The following is a 19,705-nucleotide window of genomic DNA, read 5'->3' as shown; positions in this document are numbered from 1 at the left end:
AATGTAAACAACCTATTACAACTTTATTAGATTTTTCTCTTTACTGGCTATTTGGATTCAACTGAGGCCTTAGTAACCTACTTTAACATCTTGAAGGTGTCAGTACATAACATGAAATGTGATTAGGTGGCACAAAACTAGTCAACTTGTCAACACCGAGCAACCAGTATCACAGATGTGGCCGTTTCCTGCTTTTATAATGATTCCATCACCCATGTAAAGGTATTGCTGCTGTAGTGCAAGTTATTATTTAAGAAAGGTTTGCCAGACCAGGCATAATTAATGACAGATACCAGCCAATGCCATTTTGCAGGCTAAGTCAAAACTCTGCCTTATATTTAGAATGAGAGAGGTAGCAACTCTATGAAAAATTATTTTCTTTTGGGTCCCTATTCCCACACTGCCACACATATTCCCTCCTCAATGTGTCCCATCAGCCAATCATCTAACATCCTGACATGACCCGTGGATACTCTCCCAGTAAAAGTGGTAGGATTTTGCTCAGCGCAGGGGAAGGAGGTAGACGGTGGATAAATGGACAAAGTGACAAAAGGAAGGCAGAAAGGAAATTCTAAAACCTTCTCATTTAACAGAATGTTCTTCCTGACACCTCTCAGGATGTAGAGAGAGCTTGGTGTAAAGAAGTTCATTCTGATGGTTACAGATTCGTATGACCGAGTAAGGTGGTTTCTTGAACTACCCCCATCCCCTAATAGGTTTCCCTAAAAATCTGTGGACAACCAGGGAGGAAGCGTATGCATCCCTTTCCAAATGGGGACCATGTGACTCCTCCCAGAAGGTGATTTTATAACACTGGCTCCCCAGGCATCAGCCTCCCCATCAGCCACTTGCAGTGGGCGGTTACAGCTACACACTTTGGAACCTGTCAGGTCTCTGAGTTCTGATATCTGAAGAGCATTTCGGTCCACTTCCACTTGAGTAAGGGTCATTGGAGTCCATGGCTACAGTCGGGGTTCTACCCTTTGATAACAGCAATCGGTCTCAGTTTAATGGCCTTCTTGCTGATTCCAGCATCATGGCAGGTGTTCACAACATCCGTCACGTTCTTATAGGACTCAGGAGCCTGCAGGAGTGTAGTTAAACTTCACTTGTAATTAAAGAAATGCACATTAAAACAATACTGAGACTTTCCCTCCCTATCAAATAAGCAAAGATTAAGAAGATGATTAAATTCATGTTGGTAAAGGGGTAGTAAGATAAACACTCTCACCTTGTTTTGTATTTTTTCGAAATTTCTCAAAATTTCCCTAAAGAACATGTATCACTTGAATAACTAAGAAAAGCAGCAAACACAACTGAATGAAACATGCACACTAATACCCAGCTGGAAGGAAATGCACCAAACCACCCTATTAGTGGTAAATATCTTTAGATGGTGGAGTTATTGGTAGTTGTCAAAATTCCTGGAATTAACATGTATTATCTTCACAAGAAGGGAGAGTTATAAAATTCATATATATAACTAACACTGTGTATGTGTTTGCATATATATGTATATATGTACACACACAAATTCTGTGGATTTCTAGCAAGACCTCCCTTCCTTTCTTCCTACCCACACTCACTGTTTTGCCACCATTAGAATGAATCTCATCACATACACCCTTTATCTCCATTTACGTCAACACAGCAGCTCAGGTCTCCCAGACCTATTCGCATAGAGCTCTGTACACAGCTCCGTACATACCCCCTTCTGGCCCATCTCTGTTCTCTTCTGATTTCTGAGAGTTTTCCACTGTGGCCTCTGCAACTCCTTCCATTGAGTCAAGTGCAAAATCCTTTCCCTCTTTCCTTCTTTAACATTCCCTTCACCTTTTCGTTCTTGCTGAATCATGGATTTCCCCTCAGGATGTTACTTCTGCCTCCAACTTTCTGAAATGGTAGCTGTCTTCTTTCTCAGACTAGGTCATGCCATTAGGCTGAGGAGTGGGACACGTGTCCTTGCTCTTCCTGGTTCTTTACAGACCATTCTCCCTCCTTCCTAAGCACTACCAGTTTTGAATCTTGCAGTCAGCATTTATTACCATCTACTACCTCTTCTTGTTGCAATTATCTGTTAGTCTCAATCACTCCCCATCGTTTCGTGAAGATTTCTAGCCCCTTGCTCACTGTCACTCTCTCCTGCTATAATTCTGAGTGATTTCAGTATTGAGGAAGAGGATCCTTTCAGTACCCTGGCTTCTTAGTTCATTGACTTCTGTTCCTTCCATGCTTACCCTGGCCATTCTCTCCCTGGGTCATACCCCAGAATTTATTACCAATGATCACAAGTCCTTCATTATCTGTTCCAAGGCTGGTGATCACAGCCTAGGTTTCCAGCTCACTCCCCATCGTGTTCCATCTCTGATAATCCTGCAAACCCATGAGACCTACAATCTCTTAGCAACACCCTCAACAATCTTGCTTCTTATTCACTGTGCTGCACTTGCAACCCTGATTAAAGGTAACCCAAGTTGGCCCAGCCGGTGTGGCTCAGTGGTTGAGCATCGACCCATGAACTAGGAGGTCATGTGCGATTCTGGTCAGGGCACATGCCCAGGTGTGGGCTCGATTCCCAGTTGGGAGCATGCAGTAGGCAGCTGATCAACGTTTCTATCTCTCTGTCCCTCTCCCTTCCTATCTAAAATAAAAAAAATCTATATATATAAAAGCCAAGCGACCGGAACGACTGGTCACTATGATGCACTCTGCAGCTGGCCAACTGGCCCAATGGGGGCAGGGCTGGCCGGCCAACCTCCCTCAGTCCTCCTGCCCCCGATCGGCCCCTGCAACCCCATCGGGGCTGGGGCCTGCCAACCTCCCGTGGCCCCTCCACCCAGCCGACAGGCCCCAATCGGGGCGGGCTGACCAGACCACACCTGTGCACAAATTTGTGCGCTGGGCCTCTAGTAAACATATAAAAGGTAACCCAATCTCTACTTCATGCCTGCACTTCTACATCTGAATGCACTTGACAACCCCCAACCACTGAATTTAGCTCAAGTGTGTCCTTGGTGCTGTCCTGGCAAATTACCTAGAATTTCACTAGACCAATTATTCTTTCTCTCTCTTTTAGTTAATTATGTCATACTTTCTCCTTCGTCCTCACTCTCAGCTGCTGGCCCTATCTCTGATTACTCTGAAAAACTGTTGTTTCTTAAACATCCAAGCATAATCTCGCTTGGATTTTTGCACCTGCTGTTCTCTATGCCTGTAAAGCTTTCCCCTAGATACCCACATAGCCTGTTCCTCACTCCTTTCATCTCTTCATTCAAGCATCACCTTACTATCCCCTATTTAAACTGCACCCACTCCCAATCTCTCCGTATCTCCCTTCCTATTTTTACTTTGTAGCACTTATTATCTAATGCACTATTGGTTTTACTATTTTGGAAAGTTTCATAAGGAAGGGATTTATGTTAGTTTTGTTCATTGCAGTATTCCTAGCATTTAAAACAGTACCTAACTAAAGCAGATGCTTAATAAGTATTAGCTAAATAACTGAATAAAAATATTGTAAAATATGCAGGTAAAAAATATACTAAGAGTAGTTAGTTATCTCTGGTTGGTGGAATTCTAGATGTTTTCTTTTTTGTATTCCCTAAAATCTCTTAATTAAACCCGTGTTGTTCTTAAAATCAGAGAAAAAAATAAATAGTTATTAAAAAGTAAGGTTTTGTCACTTACTTCTTCCATAACCAGTTTGGGTGAGGCAACACGAATTGCAATTCCCATATCTGCCAATTTGTCTAAGACGTCCTGGAAATCTAAGTTACGTCGAGATTTTGCTCGGGACAATGCACGGCCCTAGATTGGGAAAGAAATGAACTTCACTTTATAAATTTAATTTTGTATTTCTTATTACTGTTAATTATCAACTCAATATAAACACATTAATTTTTAATTGTAAATAGTATGTATGCTGTAACAAAAGCTTTGTACTCTTTATGGTTTATAACGGTTTGCCAACCTTAGCCTTACTGACATTTTGGACCAGATAATTCTTTGTTGTGGGGGCTGTCCTGTACATTGTAGGATGTTTACCAACATCCTTGACCTCCACCCACCAGATGCCAAGAGGAAAACTCCCCTCCCCAAGCGTGACGATAAAAAATACCCCAGACGATGCTTGTGTGTATGACACGTCATACTGGTTTTGATCACTGGGTTAAAATTAGGAGTTGGGAGGCAGCTGGAAATAAAAAAGGATCAGAGAAAAGAGTAGGATTAAAACATATTTGTGATAGTTTGTGCTATGAGAGGGTATTCTAGACAGCTTCTATTTTCTACTACAGCACTAGCTAAGCACGCTAATGGCTTAGCACAGGGCTTGGCAAACTGGTTTGTGAGCCAAATCTGGCCTACCACAGCTGTTTTTGTAAATAAAATTTTACTGGAACAGAGCAATGCCCATTTGTTTATGTACAGTCTATGGCTGCTTTTCCACTACAATGGCACAATGGAACAGCTGCCACAGAGACCATATGACCCCCAAAGCCCAAAATATTTAGTCTGTTGCTTTACAGAAAAAAGTTTACCAATGCCTTGCTTACAAGAGGCAATATGTTGATATAGTTATGCAGTCAACCCAAAGGCTGTGATTTGCAAATAGGGCATATCCCACAAATCTTGACTGGACCCACCCAGTAAGGGGCAAATTATGCAAATGACTAGGTCCGGTGAATGAGATAACTTGAGGTAAACCGGCATCAGTTAAAGTTGTACCAATTAGGCTAATGCAGGGATGGGCAAACTTTTTGACTCGAGGGCCACAATGGGTTCTTAAACTGGACCAGAGGGTCGGAACAAAAGCATGGATGGAGTGTTTGTGTGAACTAATATAAATTCAAAGTAAACATCATTACATAAAAGGGTACGGTCTTTTTTTTTTTTTAGTTTTATTCATTTCAAATGGGCCGCATCCGGCCCGCGGGCCGTAGCAGTTGCTGGCCTGACAATGACCCTGCTAGTAGAGATAATAGATGACTTCGGTTGGTTCACCAGACAGTATATATTACGGGAATAAATTCAGGTAGAAGACCAGACCCAAACCTCAACTTTGTTAATGCTCAATCAAGTACATTTACCTGTTAAAATTCAAAACAATGACTAAAAAGAAGAGAGCATTTCTAAGTAAGTTTTTATTTTCCTTACCGCTCCATGGCAGGTTGTCCCAAAGGTCTCAGTCATGCCCTGCTCAGTGCCAGTAAGAACGTAACTACAGGTTCCCATGGTGCCACCAATGAGCACTGGTTGTCCAGTGAGCTGAGGATGCACACAGATCAAACATGTTAAAATTCAGAAAAGCATGAGCTTTTTATGCCTGAGATTTAAATTGCCTCTTATATTGGAGGATTGTGGGAGAAACCTGAGCTTCTAATTGCATTTCACTACAACTATATTGGCATTATTTTGATTCTTTGATAATAGAGAAGGAAGGAAAGATGAAGGGAATAAAAATGGGAAGACCGGTAAGGCAGCAGAAGGCAGACTGAAGGCAAGAGCAAAGCATTCAGGGAAAGGTCATTAGGAGGAACCATCCTAAGTGAGGCACCTGCCGCGCCAGGCTTCAGTTTCCTCATCTGTGAAATGGGAGTAGGTTAAGGTCTTTCTAACTCCATCACAGTCAGACACCAAAAGGATAAAACGAACGAAACAGATTGAGTTTAATCTTAATCCTGTCTTCCAATCATTCAAAGTCTTTAAAAACAGAATCTAAAGTATAGATGATGGGGAGAGTCTGCTTCAGATATTAGAAATCAGTTTTCATGGTTGACAGATTTTCTTTTCATAACTGCTGTTTTCCTATTTAAATTAACCTAAGTCATGCACCCACTGCCTGAAACCACAAATGGCTTAGCACATACTTGGTAATCAACAGCAATGAGGGGATGGTGAGGAGGGAAAGCTCGGGTGGATCCCTTCCTGTGTACTAACAGGGTCCGCTCCTTTCCATCCACCACGTGCTGTTCCACTTTGGCGATATTGTGAGAAACATCATAGATGACGTGTAGGTCCAAGTCATCAGGGGTTGTGTTGAATACCTTGGCAAAAGCCTAAAAGAAAAAGCTTAAGTTAAATGCAGCCAGAACCAGCTCTTCAAAATTCATCTTACTGATCCCAGTGAGTCTGTTCCAGAAGGGAGCGAGGGATTTAAGAGTTCAAAAACAGCAGTATTACTCATCTTCACGTAAAGGTAAAAACTGTCTTTTAGACCACCTAGGAATTCCACTCCATAAATTCCAAGTTTGGCTGGAAAGCTTCTTGACAATTCTTGACCCCTCCCTTCAGAACTGACTCTTCCTCAGCCTTCTGAATCGTAGTGAATGGTACTTCTAGCCTCTCCAGGCTCAAGGAAAATTCCAGGAATATTGTTGGCTTCTTTCTTCCCTCATTCCCCACACCTGATAGTCTGCTTATTTATTTTAAGGAGATACCAAAAGCTTACAGTGCCAATATTTTAAATATTTATTATATAAATTTCCAAAATCCTGATTTGACTACACTGTTTAAAGCACTTAACTTCATCATAAGTTGGAACAGAAGAGCAACTTCAAGTACCTGACGGGTTAAGAAGGTCATGGAAGAGCGGTTGACCCAGGCATAGTTCCCAGCTGCTGCCATTCCCTTCAGGTAGTCCTGACCCTCTGGAGAAGCGATTCGAGCACAAGCCAACTGACGGTCATTGACTATAATCTTGTCTCTCTTCATGGCTTTTTCCATAGCAACCAGGGCATCTGGAACAAGAGAGTAGCAAGTCCAAACCAGCCAGCTTTCATGAAATAATTCAGATTTATTACAGAAAGGTACGATACATTCAAACCCATTCTACAAAAAAAAGAAGTTAAATACAACTTTCCCTTTGAAGTGTTTCTCAGTTCATCTATTGGCTTGGTCAAGATATATTATTGAGACTATTTTCTATCAGAACTGTGACACAAGCTAAGTGGGCTACAAAGACAACATCTGCCCTCCAGGGACTTATAAGGGAAACAAGGTGTGTACATGCACAGCAACAACATGTACTAGTTACTCCTTTACTGGCATGTAAATGTATAAGAACAGAAGTAGTAAACATTTTATATCATCATGGTTTTTAAAAATAATTTTTAGTGACTTAGTGTAAAAGAACTGGATACAAGTTGCCAGACCTGGAGGAAAATCAAATCCATGACAAGTGTAGAGAAGTACTCAGCATAAAGTTAAAAAATTCTAGTAAATGCTCCATATATTTGCTACATGAAATATTTTAAGGGGTCAGGCTGGCACAAATTATTAAATTCTCATAGGATGAAATGTACATATAAGGACGAACTATAATATGCAATTTAAAGTTCACAATAATTTCCATGTCTCTATAAATTTTCATATATTCATAAATCCTTTCAAACATCCTACAAAGTATTCAGAGCGATCTTCCTACTATTTCCCTGCCTCCTATTTTTGTTCATGCTGCCTTTTGGTCATGAGTGTCCTTTGTTTATGACTGTCCAAACTGCAAACATTATGTGGTCATGAAGCCACTTCTGAAATATTGGCATGTTTTTCCTTTGTCTCTTCTATAATATTTAATCAATCACTACCTTCTGTCTTTACCCTTTCTTTGTAATGAACATCACATCTTTCTCATGAGACAATGTGAGGGCAGAGTTCTTGCCTATTCCATCACAGAATCCACTGTAACACCTAATCAGTACGTAAATTTAAGACATATTTGTTATATTATGTCTACAACATAAATTCCCCATTTAAGGTCCTTCTTGCTCTTTCTCGGCCAGATAATAATTTTAAGAGGACAACAAAATAGCTGGAGCCAACATTTACTGAGTACCAAGCATCAGACACTGATGTAAATAATTTACATATATTTCATTTAATCTCCGATGAAAACACCATATGAAATAATTATTATTCTCATTTTTTTTTCAGACAAGGAAATTAAGGCCTAGTGAAGTTAATTTTTTCAAGGTCTAGTTAGAAGAACCAGGGTAAAAATCTACACAGGATAACTCTAGAGCTTTCTTTCTTAAATCTCTATATAGTTCCCCATAAAACGTACATTTGGGTCCAGCCCAGCCAGTGTGGCTCAGTGGTTGAACGTCACCCTATGATCCAGGAGATCACAATTCGATTCCCAGTCAGGACCCATGCCCGGGTTGTGGGCTAGGTTCCCAGTGGGGGTGGGGGGGTGGGGGTGGGCGTGAGGGGTGGGGGGAAGAGGGGCATGCAGGAGGCAAGCCTCATCATTGATGTTTCTTTCTCTCTCTCTCTCTCTCTCTCTCTCTCTCTCTCTCTCTCTCCCTCTCTGAAATCAATAAAAATATATTTTAAAAAAAGAAAAAAACTAGGTCCAGAATATACCTGTGGCTACTTGGTGGCCCAAGCCTCTGCTTCCACTGTGGATCATCACGCACACCTGTCCTTTATGGTCGATGCCCATCTTCTTAGCAGCATACTCATTGAAAATCTCATCTACAACTTGGATTTCTGCATAGTGGTTACCTGCTCCCAGGGTCCCCAACTGAAAATACAAGAATGTCTGGTAAAATAGCTTCTAATCTGACAAAAAAAATCCATTTAAAAGTAAATAGGTAAAAAACAAACAATAACAAAACAAGAAAACAATCACACAAATAGTGTTTTATGTAACAAAAATATTTCTAAGCTTTTGAAATGCTTCACTCATTTTAAGCAATAGTCTACACAACAGAGATAAGGCAGAGCAGCTCCTGAAGTTTATTGTATCATTATCTGCTTGAGGCACACACATATCAAAAGCTTCATAAACCAAAAACCATACCATTAAGTGGTTCAAAGGACATTTTAAACATTATTGGGAGAAGGGTCAAGTTTGGAGACAAACAACTATGAGTTCACTGACAACATTATCCGTCATTGAAAGTCTATGTCCCTTAACTGGAGCTAATAGATGATTTAGGAAACCAGAGTATGGCAGTGCTTGAAGAGTTTTTAGAAGTTGCCTAGCTTTAATTATCCCAATTTTCAGATGAGAAAATGAGTCCCAAATAGGCAAAAAAGACTTGCCCAAGGTCACAGTGAATTACTGGCAAAGCCATCAAAATTAGTTGTAATATCTGGTATATTCTTATCTCATGGATACCAATAATTGACAAGGCATCTCTTTTCATCTTAGATATGAGAAAACTTTCAGCCAAATCTTAGATTGTCAAAGCAATTTTAGCATACATTTTAAGCCTGATCCCATTTTTCCCCATCCACTTCTAATTCATGGTATCTTGTTTTATCTTATGAACATTGGCAAGATCCTGATAACTTTTTAAGAGTAAGAATGGCCGAGGCCGGTTTGGCTCAGTGGATGGAGCGTCGGCCTGCGGACTGAAGGGTCCCGGGTTCGATTCCGGTCAGGGGCATGTGCCTGGGTTGCGGGCACATCCCCCATGGGAGATGTGCAGGAGGCAGCTGATCGATGTTTCTAACTCTCTATCTATCTCTCTCCCTTCCTCTCTGTGGAGAATCAATAAAATATATATAAAAAAAAAAAAAAAAAAAGAGTAAGAATGAAGCACAAACAAATCTGTGCTCGTTTTGATATACTATGAAAAAATCTGGGGATGTATATTTCCTACATAGAAGACACATTTTTTCCCACCACCAACAAAAAAATAATATGAAAAATATTAACATGTCCCCCCTCCAAAGTGAGTGTTACCTGAGGAAGGCCTCTTTTTTTCGCCCTCGCAGAGACCTTATTGGGGTCAGCTTGCAGCATTCTCCCATACTCCTCACAGTGCTCCTTGTCTTCAGCCCAGGCGTAGCCTTCTCTTAGCGACCAGTCCACACCCATCTCCAAGGCCTCTTCCAAGTCTCTGAGTGAGTAATAAGGTGCTGGTCATTTCACAGTCAAGGCAGATCAAAACCTAGGGATGATGAAAATCTCAAAGGGTAGAGGAAAAGCTACATTTATCAACTAACACCTGTGTACCAGGCATTGTGCCAGATATAAAGTTTATGCTCTCAGCAACTTTAAAGTTTTCTCAGGAAAGCAGCTACATAAATAACTGTAATATAAAACAGTAAATGCTATATCAGAGATGATTACAGTTCTTCCTTGACATTTATATAGCTCTTTATTTATAGTTTTCAAATCTTATTTACATTAGATTTGCCTCTCTGATCCTGCATTCCATGAGGTGCTAATCAAGCAGCCAAAGATTTATGACCATAATCAGATGTCACTATTTACCATTAACTTTACCACAGCTACCTGCCTTCATTAATAATTTATGGAAAATTAGTCAAATAATACATAAAGCTATCTAAATGTCCTTAGGCAACACAAGTTTTAAGCTCTATTCCTACCTTCACAGAAGTACAATAAAAGTACAAAGTAAAGACCAGGCTTTACTGCACCTGCATTTAGAAGCCAAGATGCACATACATTAAAACCCCTAGAAGGAAAAAGCTCTGATCTTCATCTAAGGTCCAGACCTCTTCCAAAACAGTGCCAGGAGAGATTGCAATGTTTAATGTTCCTGCCTACTATAGCCCACTTCAAACATTATTTATAGGACAAAATTCCTATCTAAACATTTATAAAAATGAGTAGTATTTATTTATATGTTCCAGGCATGCTTTTCAAAGTGGGCTGGACCTCATGCTTAAAAAACCAATTCATTACCACTTCCTGTCAAGAGGCTGAACAATCCCCATCTCCTAAGTGTCCTGAATTGGAAATGACTGTGAGGGTCTGACGGGCATTATTTCTCTCACTCCATTTATTAGAACCTTGTGCGCTTACTTGGCATTCATTGGGATGACACCTTTGGATCCCACCCCAACAGGGATGTGGTCAAACATAGCTTGGGCAAGTTGCTCCTTCACAGGCTGGACATCGCTTTCATCTAAATTGGTTCTTAGCAAGCGAACCCCGCAATTGATGTCAAATCCGACACCACCTACAAAACAGAGAAAAGTCAGTCAAATATTAGGAAAATCAGGCAGCTGGGCATTGCGACCTGTGGTTGCCCACCACTGATGAGGGTTTAAAGGCAGCCACACACACAACCATGAATGTAAATTAGAGGTCAAGGTGTCAAGTTTGTCAATTGTTCAAATCCTCTATATCCTTACTGAGTGAAAGCTCCATTACCTCGAGAAAAACAGTGTTCAATGTGGGGCTTGTAGCCTCACAAATTCTTGCTGCCATAATAACTTTCCCAAGCTCTCAAATAATTTTTTTTTTTTTTTTTTTATCCAGCCTTCCTTATTCCCAGCAGGGGATTTGTCTGCAACATCCATGTTAACCAGTGCCAGAGGCAAAACTCTCAAGATGTGATTTGTACTTTCCCCGCCCCCCTCAGATTCTGATGTGAATTATTTCCAGTGAAAGCACACACAAGCAGGAAAGACAAGCAGGTAAATAATGATGACAATGAAAGCAAACACCGGGTACTTGCTATGTGCCTAGCACTGTTCTAAGTATTTTCCACAGCTTAGCTCATTTAATCCTTACAATAATGCTGCAATTTGCCCAAGAGGTAACTGTGACATAAAGTGTTTGTTTTGTAGCCAATGTTTGAATAGCGCCTGGCATATAGTAAGAGCCTGAAGCATTCTCCTAACTATATGCTTTACTTGATATTTTAAGAGCCTCTGAGTGTCCACAATGAATTCTCTCAGTAAACGAGGAAAAGGAATGATAGTGTTGGGTGAGACAGAGAAGCACACAGGAAGCAGCCATGCTCTAGTTCACCGAGGCGATGATAGGCTGAGAGGAGGTACACACTTGACAGCAGCATGCAGTCACCTTACCTGGGGACACCACTGCTTCAGGGTCATTCATATCAAAGGCTGCCATATTCCCAATAGCAAACCCATAACCTGAATGGACATCAGGAAGCCCAATAGATCGCTGAAAGAGAGTTAGAGAATGAAATACAGCTTGTTTAACCTGGCACTCTGGTTGCCTGATGATCCTGATACTAATTCTCAGAGAGGCTGCAAGTTAAAGCCTTCCCCAAATCAAGATCCTACTTTCATAAAATATTCTCTATTGGTGAAAATTAAGTGTAAACATTCCTAATCACGAAGTTAATACAGTGGAGAAAATCCTTCTTATAAAGTCTGACATTAACTAAGGAAACCTAAACAGAAAAGCCTCAGTATAACATGATAACAAGTGGACCACAGACTACCTTTGATGTGCTATCACATTTTAAAGGCATCAAAAGATAGACACTGACAAGTTGTGGTCATGTCAGGTTAAAAGGAGAAATATCTGACTTATATAGGTCCTTGGTATTTAAGCAATCACAGACAAATGTAATCCATTTAATGGTATGCATACTGTATACTTTCTACATCTGGGACCTAGAAAGGGATCCTGATCCAGGAGGAATGCAGGTAAAACAGGGTGAGGATTTATGGAGATACCAGACACCTGTGAGTTCTTCATATCCATAAGCCCTGTCTTTTTATCCCTGCCTCCCCACTGCCCAGCATAGAAACTGGCATTAAGACCTCAAAAAATGTCTGTAGAATGGATTCATTTTTAACATCTACCTGTAATGATGGAATCTGAATGTTAGACTGCAGTGAGGGCCCACTTATACCATCCAGTTTTATCTCTGTTGCCTTCACTACCCTTTTTCTTTTCTTTTTCCTGTACAAGCTAATAACATTCGTTTTAGTTGTTTCCTTAAACAAAAGGAGGAGCAAGAGGCCCAGGCCACCATCCCTGTGATACCCTCAGCAGACAGGGAGACGCAGGGGTGAGGCCCAAGGCGGCACAGGTCAGGAAACCTGAGCAGGATGCTGGTCTGGCCCCTTGTCTGCGCAGAATGGCTTGGAGGGGAGGAGTGGCGTCCTGGGCTTTTGAGGGGAGAGGTCAAGGTCATGTGAGAGGCCCCACCCAGTCCACAGCCTGAAGGCCAGAATGAGCATCTTGAGAATAAGAACACCTCTGTTGGGGCCTAAGGCCTGAGCTCCAGGTCACTGGGGCTCCATTAATTCACTCCCCTCATTCATTCCTGGGTTGGAGCCTTCTCTGGTTCCCCCGGCTCCTGGACTGCAACTGGTTGCTCTGTTTTGTAACTAATTTTCTGCCTCATCACTACCCTCTTTTTCAATCACGTCCAGAATGCTATACAGTCCTCTCTCCCTCTCAATCCCAACCCTTAAACTTCTTTCCGTTCCTTCTCCAATCATTCTCTTAAATGGGGCCAGTGAAAACTACAATGGTGGTGTATACTAATCCAGGAAAAACGATGTATAATGACAAAAAAACAAGAACACATTAAAAACTACTTCCAAAGTTCTCAAACGCTTATAGGCTGCAACCAGAATCTGTGATATTATTCAGGCCCATTATTTCTTTATGTCCCAGGGTTATTTCTAGATGTTCAAAATCAGTGGTCGCCAACTGGTCGTCCACGAGGTCCGAAAGGTTGGCGACCGCTGGTCTAAATGACACCACTATAGTTAGGCATGGTCATTTATCTATTCAACAAACTTTTAGACTAAGAGAAAATATAAATGATTAAAGCTCTGAACATGGACTCACATGAACAATCCCAGGCAGGGCTGCCACATTGCCAATTTGTTTCATGGCAGGCAGGAAGCCACCAACACCTGAAGACAAAAAATTCAAAATTAGAGGACACATTTGCTTTTTAGTAAGTATATTCCTACATTTCTAGGTTGCGTTACATGAAGGGAAGTGACAAGGCTACTAAAACAATATAAAAGGACATTTGAGATGGAAGTGTGAAGGCAGCTTCTTTAGGCAGCACATGCGCAGAGAGGTAGCGAGGGCGACCAGACTAATGACAAACACCTGTCAGTGTTCTGTGCAAACCAGGGAAGGTTGTTTGCAAAAGTACTGGGAAATGTAAAACATAATTATTAAACATTATGTTGTCAATATAAAAAATGTATTCTTTCATAGTTCACCTTATTTATCAAAAAACATCAACATTGGTTTTACTCTAAGTGACGAAGAGGGGCAATGTGGAGTTGAAAAAACACGGGATTAAGAGTCAGGGAACTGGGGTTCTATTCTAGCTCCAGCTCTGTCACTTGGTCGCTGTCATTTTAGGCAAGTGAACATACTGTGGCAGGAGGCAGGTGGGACTAAGTTTGTTGATCTAAAAAATAAAAGGATTAAAATTAGATTTCAATTCCACCATTACTATTAGAGCTTTTTACATTTATCTCATAAGCTCACTGTAATCCTGCCAAATAGGTGTAATAAAATGTCCTTTATAGATGAGAAAACTGAAGTTAAGTAAGACTAATCAGTGTACTGGTTAAGAATACTGACTTTGGAATCAGTTACTTCTGGGTCTGAAATCTGGCTCTGTCACCAAGAAGTTGTGCAACCTCGGACAATTAACCCTTTGCACTCCGCTGTCCCCTCTCAGGGGACATCGGAATTCTAGCATATCACTCGGATGTCCCCTCTCAGGGGACATTGCAGTTTATTAGTGATTACGGGGAATTGAGTTATTTCAACGCAACTTTTTGAGACATGCATGTTTCCCTGAAGTTTTATCTTGAAATGGCACAAGAAATTAAATCAAAATATCGTAAAATCACTAAGATATATACAAGAAATGTCAGCGGGTTTTGTGTCGGATTAAACAATAAACTACATATTCCCAATGTGGGACAAAGAAAACGGGACTGCATTGTGTGTTCTAACAGGAAAACACCTGGTGGCAGGCGTCAAACCACTTATTACTGTCAAACATGCACTAATCAGCCTGCAATGCATATTGGGGAGTGTTACAAAACTTATCATACTGTACAAAATTATAAACAATAAAATATTGTTTTTTTTTGCAAATATACATTCCTCGATGTCACCCAATTCATATAAGTCCAATTATCATTATAATACGTTACTTGGTTCCAAAATTATACTAAATAATACGAGGGTCTGTAAATGCACGTTTCCGCTGCAAAGTAGCGTCGAGTAGCTGGTAGCCAATGTCCAGAATGGTTCGGAGTGCAAAGGGTTAAAATTAGTTAGCCTCACTGAACCTTGACTTGCACATCTTTAAAATGGAGATAGTATCTTCCTCTTAGAATTCCTCTAGGAATTACATGAGATAACCTAAGTTAAGCACCTGGTAAAGTGCCTGGCACACAGTAAATGCACAATAAATGATAGCTCTTATTATTACCCAAGGTTGGCTTCAAAACCAACCAGTTCCATCTCACTCTAAATGGTTTCTACAAGGTCAGGTAGCTAACAATATAAGCACAAATTAAAAAGAGTTTTTTAGGTCTCATTTCAAGTCTTGGTTGTTTCTTGACAATATTTCTGTATTTTTAAATAATATCTGAATTACCATATTTTTCAGGCTACAGGAAGACATACTTACATGACCACATATAAAATTCTAATGCACTTACGCCACCTCGACACGCATTCCCTTAATTCCTCAAACATTAATTTTTCCAGAGCATCATTTACATAGAAAATTCCTTCAACCCTGGTACCAAAGAAAATGAAGAACTATGTCTGAGCACATGTACATGACATACAGACACTGGATAGAATACAAATACCGTATGCAATATTCATTTTGCTTTACTCTTTATAAAATACTTTCACATTACCTTAAACAAGCAGAAAACTTCCTATAAAAAAGTACAAGATGTTCCCATCCTTAAACACAGTTGCCCCCGAAAAACGTGGGGGTTTAAGGCACTGACAAACCCCTCCCCCAACCAAGTAGTTGAAAATCTGTAACTTTTGACCCCCCCCCCAAAAAAAAAAACTTTTAACTACGAATAATAGTCTAACTGGAAGCCTTACTGATACCATGAACAGTTAACATGTACTTTGTATATGTACTAGTACTATATTCTTACAGTAAAGTAAGCTAGAGAAAAGAAAATTATAGTATTTATTGAAAAAAAAGTCCATGTATAAATGGACCCATGCAGTTCAAACCTGAGTTGTTCATGGGTCAACTGTATATCTTAAAAATGTATTATTCTGAAATGTTCACAATTTGTTTTATTCATTCTCCTATTCTCAAAGCCACATTTAAGAATGTAACAGGTAAAACACTTTGTACAGGTGATAAAAGTCTTTCAATTGCTCTTATTGCCCAAAGATCTCAGCGTTCTTGTGCTTGTACAATATCAGTGGGTTTTAGTGTGGTGATGGCTGGAGGGGATATAGGAGAAGAGGGTAAAGAGGGGACAAATGGTGACAGATGGAGACTTGGCTTGGGGCGGTGCACACACAATGCAGTGCACAGATGATGGGTAGAATTGTGCACCTGAAACCTGTACCCATCTGTTAACCAGTGTCACCCCCATGCCTGCCCTGTGAACTTTCCAGGCGGCCGTGAGGAACAAAACCGCTTTATTAAAAACCAACGCGGAGCAGCGAATGCTACAATCTGGTTCGGCGAACACCCATCTGTAAAGGTCACATGACCAGCAGGACGTGGAGGAATGGAGTTCCAGACCCAGCAACTCTACCCCGGACTGGCCGTGCCACCTCGTAAAAGGCAACGGACGTCCCCGAAGCCCGGGAATGGAACGCCTCTTACGGTGCGTTTGTGACACTCATGTGTGAAAGGGTCTGCAAACGCCGCCTTCGCACTTGCTGGGAACCCGCCTAGACAAACCCCGCTTTGCTCGTCCACGTGGTCTGGAGACCTTTCAGCGGGGAGACGGGGTCGGCACCCCGGTCCCGAGGCCAGAGGGTGGGGTGAGAGGGACTTTGATGGGGGTGGGGCGGCCCCAGCGCTCGTGGGGCAACGGGAGGGCGAGGAGGCCCAGCGGGAGGCCGAGGCGCCGCGAGCCCCCGGCGGGAAGGCCCCGCCACCGGCTCTCGCTCCCCCGTCTCACCTGCATGTTAGGCACGAAGCCCTTTTTGATTCTCCAGCAGTTTTTATTGATCTTTTCCAAGAACTGCAGCTCATCGTTGTAGTTGCGACTCATGGCGGCGACTACGGGTATCAACGCCCGGTGCCGGTGCCGCTTTGAAGAGAGCTGCCGCGCTGTCCCGGGATCCCGAGCACCACTTCCGGGACTCAGCGCGCAGGCGCGGCCGGCTCCGCAACAGGAGGGGCTACGGCAAGTACCGAGGCCCCAAACTCATCGCACAACCGCTTTTCTCTCAGTTAAGTTAGACTGCCCGCCCGTGTTGTCCTTTTTTGGGTAGTCACTAGTCATTGTCTCCAGGCTAAAGCCAACCGAGCTAAATCCAGCAGTTTTTAGCACGACCTAGCTACCTTTTGCTTTGGAAGTGCTTGCAGTACTGGAAAACGTACTGAATCTGGGTTGGGTCGCTGCTCTAATGAATAAATCAGCCTGGAGTTTCATCCCCACCAGCTGAGAAAGATGAACATGTTTAAATAAATGCCACCACTGAACATTTGTAATGTTTCAGAATGAATTTGTGGATATACCTTGAGTAACTTTTATATCGCAAAAGGGCACCCCCAAAGCATTAAACATGCCAGTTTCATTACAACAAGCACTGAAGGGGCAGCTGTTATGGCCAGATGTGCGCAGTCTTTCTTTGGCGACTCAGTACTCTATGATCATGCTTTTGTCTGCAGTGTCTCATGTTCAGAGTAGTAAGTGAGCTTTCAGTGATTTCAGTTTCTAGTCCTACCTTGTAAACAACAACGACTTGGGAATCAGAAAGACTTGGATTCAGTTTCTACTTTTGCCGTTTACCAGCTTTGTGTGTTTAATCTCTCTTGACCTTTGTGTCCTCATCTATAAAATGGGATCATAATTCTTCATAGAGAGGCTGTGGGGACGCAATGAACCGACACTCCTGCAGTAACCTACATAGGGTCTGGCATGTGGTTAGAACTCCAATCAACCACTCTCTTCCATCCCCCGACTAGATTACAAACAACACAAAAGCAAAGTTTGTGGTTTCTATTCATTTCTTACATCCTCCATTCCAGTCTCCCTGTCCTCCTCTTTTGTCTCAATTACACCCCATTGATTAGGTGCTCTAACAACATTATCATCATCATCATCATCATCATCATCATCATCACCATCATCAAGTGTGAGTTATCCAGGGCTAGTACTAGGCACTGCCATTTCATTTAATCTGGGAAGGAAAACACCCTGAAACTTAAAGAAGTGTTATAACTTCCAGAGTTTCCTGTTTGTCATTGGAAACACCTAAGAGGCAAAATTAAGCCTTGAAATCTGCACAACCTCAGTTTTCATCAACATTAAAGATGCTAAATTCTCTTCCCTCTTTTCTGTCTTATTTTATTTTACAAAGGGACAGGAAATTTTGCAAATAAAAAGACAAGATTGACATCGATAGAAAACAATTTTAATTAAATACAGGGGACAGTAGCAGTAAATATAAAACACAAAATCCGACATACAGGAAGGGGGAGAACCCTCGAGAGCTGAAAGGGCCGAAGGGATCTCCACTGACAACACCAATTCAAATCTGTCCTTACGCGTTTCTCACATACCTCTTCAGAAGCACAGGCCTAGCTCTGGGCCACAGAATCTTATAAACACAGAAACACACAACATGCATTGAAACATGAACACACATTCAAATGAACATATCCCTACACATACACAGAGACACACACATCCTGGTTTAACTCTTTAACCCAGTTTGCTCCCTCTGTCGCAGAGGGCTTGAGAAGGAAAACTTTCAGCCTAGGCACTCCACAGGAACTTTAAGACTCCAGCGTGCACTGTTTTCTCCTTCTCCGTTGACAGTCGGTGGGATTAAGGGCCATTGACTTCCTGGAGCGGACTCCAAACCAGCAATCAGGGCACTGAGTTCCCCCTCCACTGTCCATTTATGAGATTCAGACCTTCCCAACCGTAGAAACTTGGTTGCTGTTTTAAGGGCGTTTCATACTTCAGGTCAGTGGAAATCAAAAGGAAATGCTGAAAAAGATGTAACAATAAAGATAAGGTGAAACTTGAGGCATCTACAGCCATAGGATGTCTGGGTTTACCTGAGGGGTGAGGAAGAGGTGGTTTTCTTTACCAGGTCCTACTGCGTCACATCCTCTCCTCCCCTACCCCCAGCCATGCCTTTTGCAAGCTCCATAAACCATTTCACCTCTCTGAATCTTACTTTCCTCATCTATAAAATGGGATGGATACTCCCAGCCTTCCAGGCTGTTTTATGGAATAAAGAAAATAAAAGTGCACCACCGTGCCTCTTGTTCTGGGGTGTGAATAAAATTGGCTGCAAAGGGAAATGGGACCTGGCCTGATTCTAAAATTCAAGTTTAAATGCTCTTCGTTGTTAACTGCAAGCTTCAAGAGCTAAACATTTTGTTTATAAGATTCCTTGGGCTCGGAAAAAAGCAAAGCAGAACAAAATAAAACAGAAGGTAAGCAAATAGAAGGAGGCTTATTCTACTATGAGCAGCAATGGGGCAGTTAAGAGACTTCACATTCTTACCTCAAGGACTTCAATGTCTGAATTGACGAATGAGATTTTGTGTGGGCTGGGCAGAGGAAATCCTTGCTGCAATTTTGCTAAAATATAAAACAAGATGTAACATAATTGGGCACGGGCACAGAAGATTTGTCAAGCTTTTCAGTAAGAGACTAACAGGCAGCTTTTAAATAATCTATCTTTTCATTCTCCCTGGTCCTTTGTTTTCATTTTTTCTGACATGTCCCTAGCATTGCCCCGGAAGAGTGGTTAATTAATTCATTCTTAATAGAAAGGCACCTGCAA

General features: G+C 41.6%; 2 protein-coding genes across 8 annotated transcripts in view; both read right to left on the bottom strand.

Annotated features, from left to right (window-relative positions):
• Positions 1-976: 976 nt before the first annotated feature.
• On the bottom strand, positions 977-16,947 carry RTCB (RNA 2',3'-cyclic phosphate and 5'-OH ligase). Its single transcript, XM_014459125.1, has 9 exons — positions 16,855-16,947; positions 11,794-11,893; positions 10,781-10,937; positions 9,692-9,848; positions 8,362-8,521; positions 6,562-6,737; positions 5,934-6,056; positions 5,155-5,265; positions 977-1,084 (listed from the first exon to the last, which is right to left on the bottom strand). The coding sequence occupies exons 1-9, from the start codon at positions 16,945-16,947 to the stop codon at positions 977-979; spliced, it is 1,185 nt and encodes a 394-aa protein (XP_014314611.1).
• A 1,347-nt stretch (positions 16,948-18,294) lies between these two features.
• Positions 18,295-19,705, bottom strand: part of BPIFC (BPI fold containing family C) — a 46,171-nt gene continuing 44,760 nt past the window's right edge. For 6 of the 7 annotated variants that reach the window (XM_023757233.1, XM_014459148.2, XM_014459149.2 and 3 more), the window contains 2 exons: positions 19,424-19,500; positions 18,295-18,897 (listed from right to left, as the gene is read on the bottom strand). In XM_023757233.1, coding sequence (XP_023613001.1) covers positions 18,775-18,897; positions 19,424-19,500 — 200 coding nt within the window. In that variant the 3' untranslated portion in view covers positions 18,295-18,774. Of the gene's footprint in view, positions 18,898-19,423; positions 19,501-19,705 lie in introns of those variants that run through there. The other variant, XR_002830208.1, reaches the window with a different exon arrangement.

This window comes from Myotis lucifugus, unplaced genomic scaffold, assembly GCF_000147115.1.
Source record: "Myotis lucifugus unplaced genomic scaffold, Myoluc2.0 scaffold_103, whole genome shotgun sequence".
Lineage (NCBI taxonomy): Eukaryota > Metazoa > Chordata > Mammalia > Chiroptera > Vespertilionidae > Myotis > Myotis lucifugus.
This window is presented reverse-complemented; position numbering and strand designations above follow the sequence as displayed.

Excerpts from the sequence above, each read along its gene's own strand:
- RTCB (XM_014459125.1), bottom strand. The coding sequence starts at position 16,947 with ATGAGTCGCAACTACAACGATGAGCTGCAGTTCTTGGAAAAGATCAAT. Across the intron at positions 6,738-8,361 it reads GGGCCACCAAGTAGCCACAG|ATGCCCTGGTTGCTATGGAA; the intron begins GTATATTCTGGA and ends CTCTTGTTCCAG. Across the intron at positions 5,266-5,933 it reads GAAAGGAGCGGACCCTGTTA|CTCACTGGACAACCAGTGCT; the intron begins GTACACAGGAAG and ends GTGCATCCTCAG.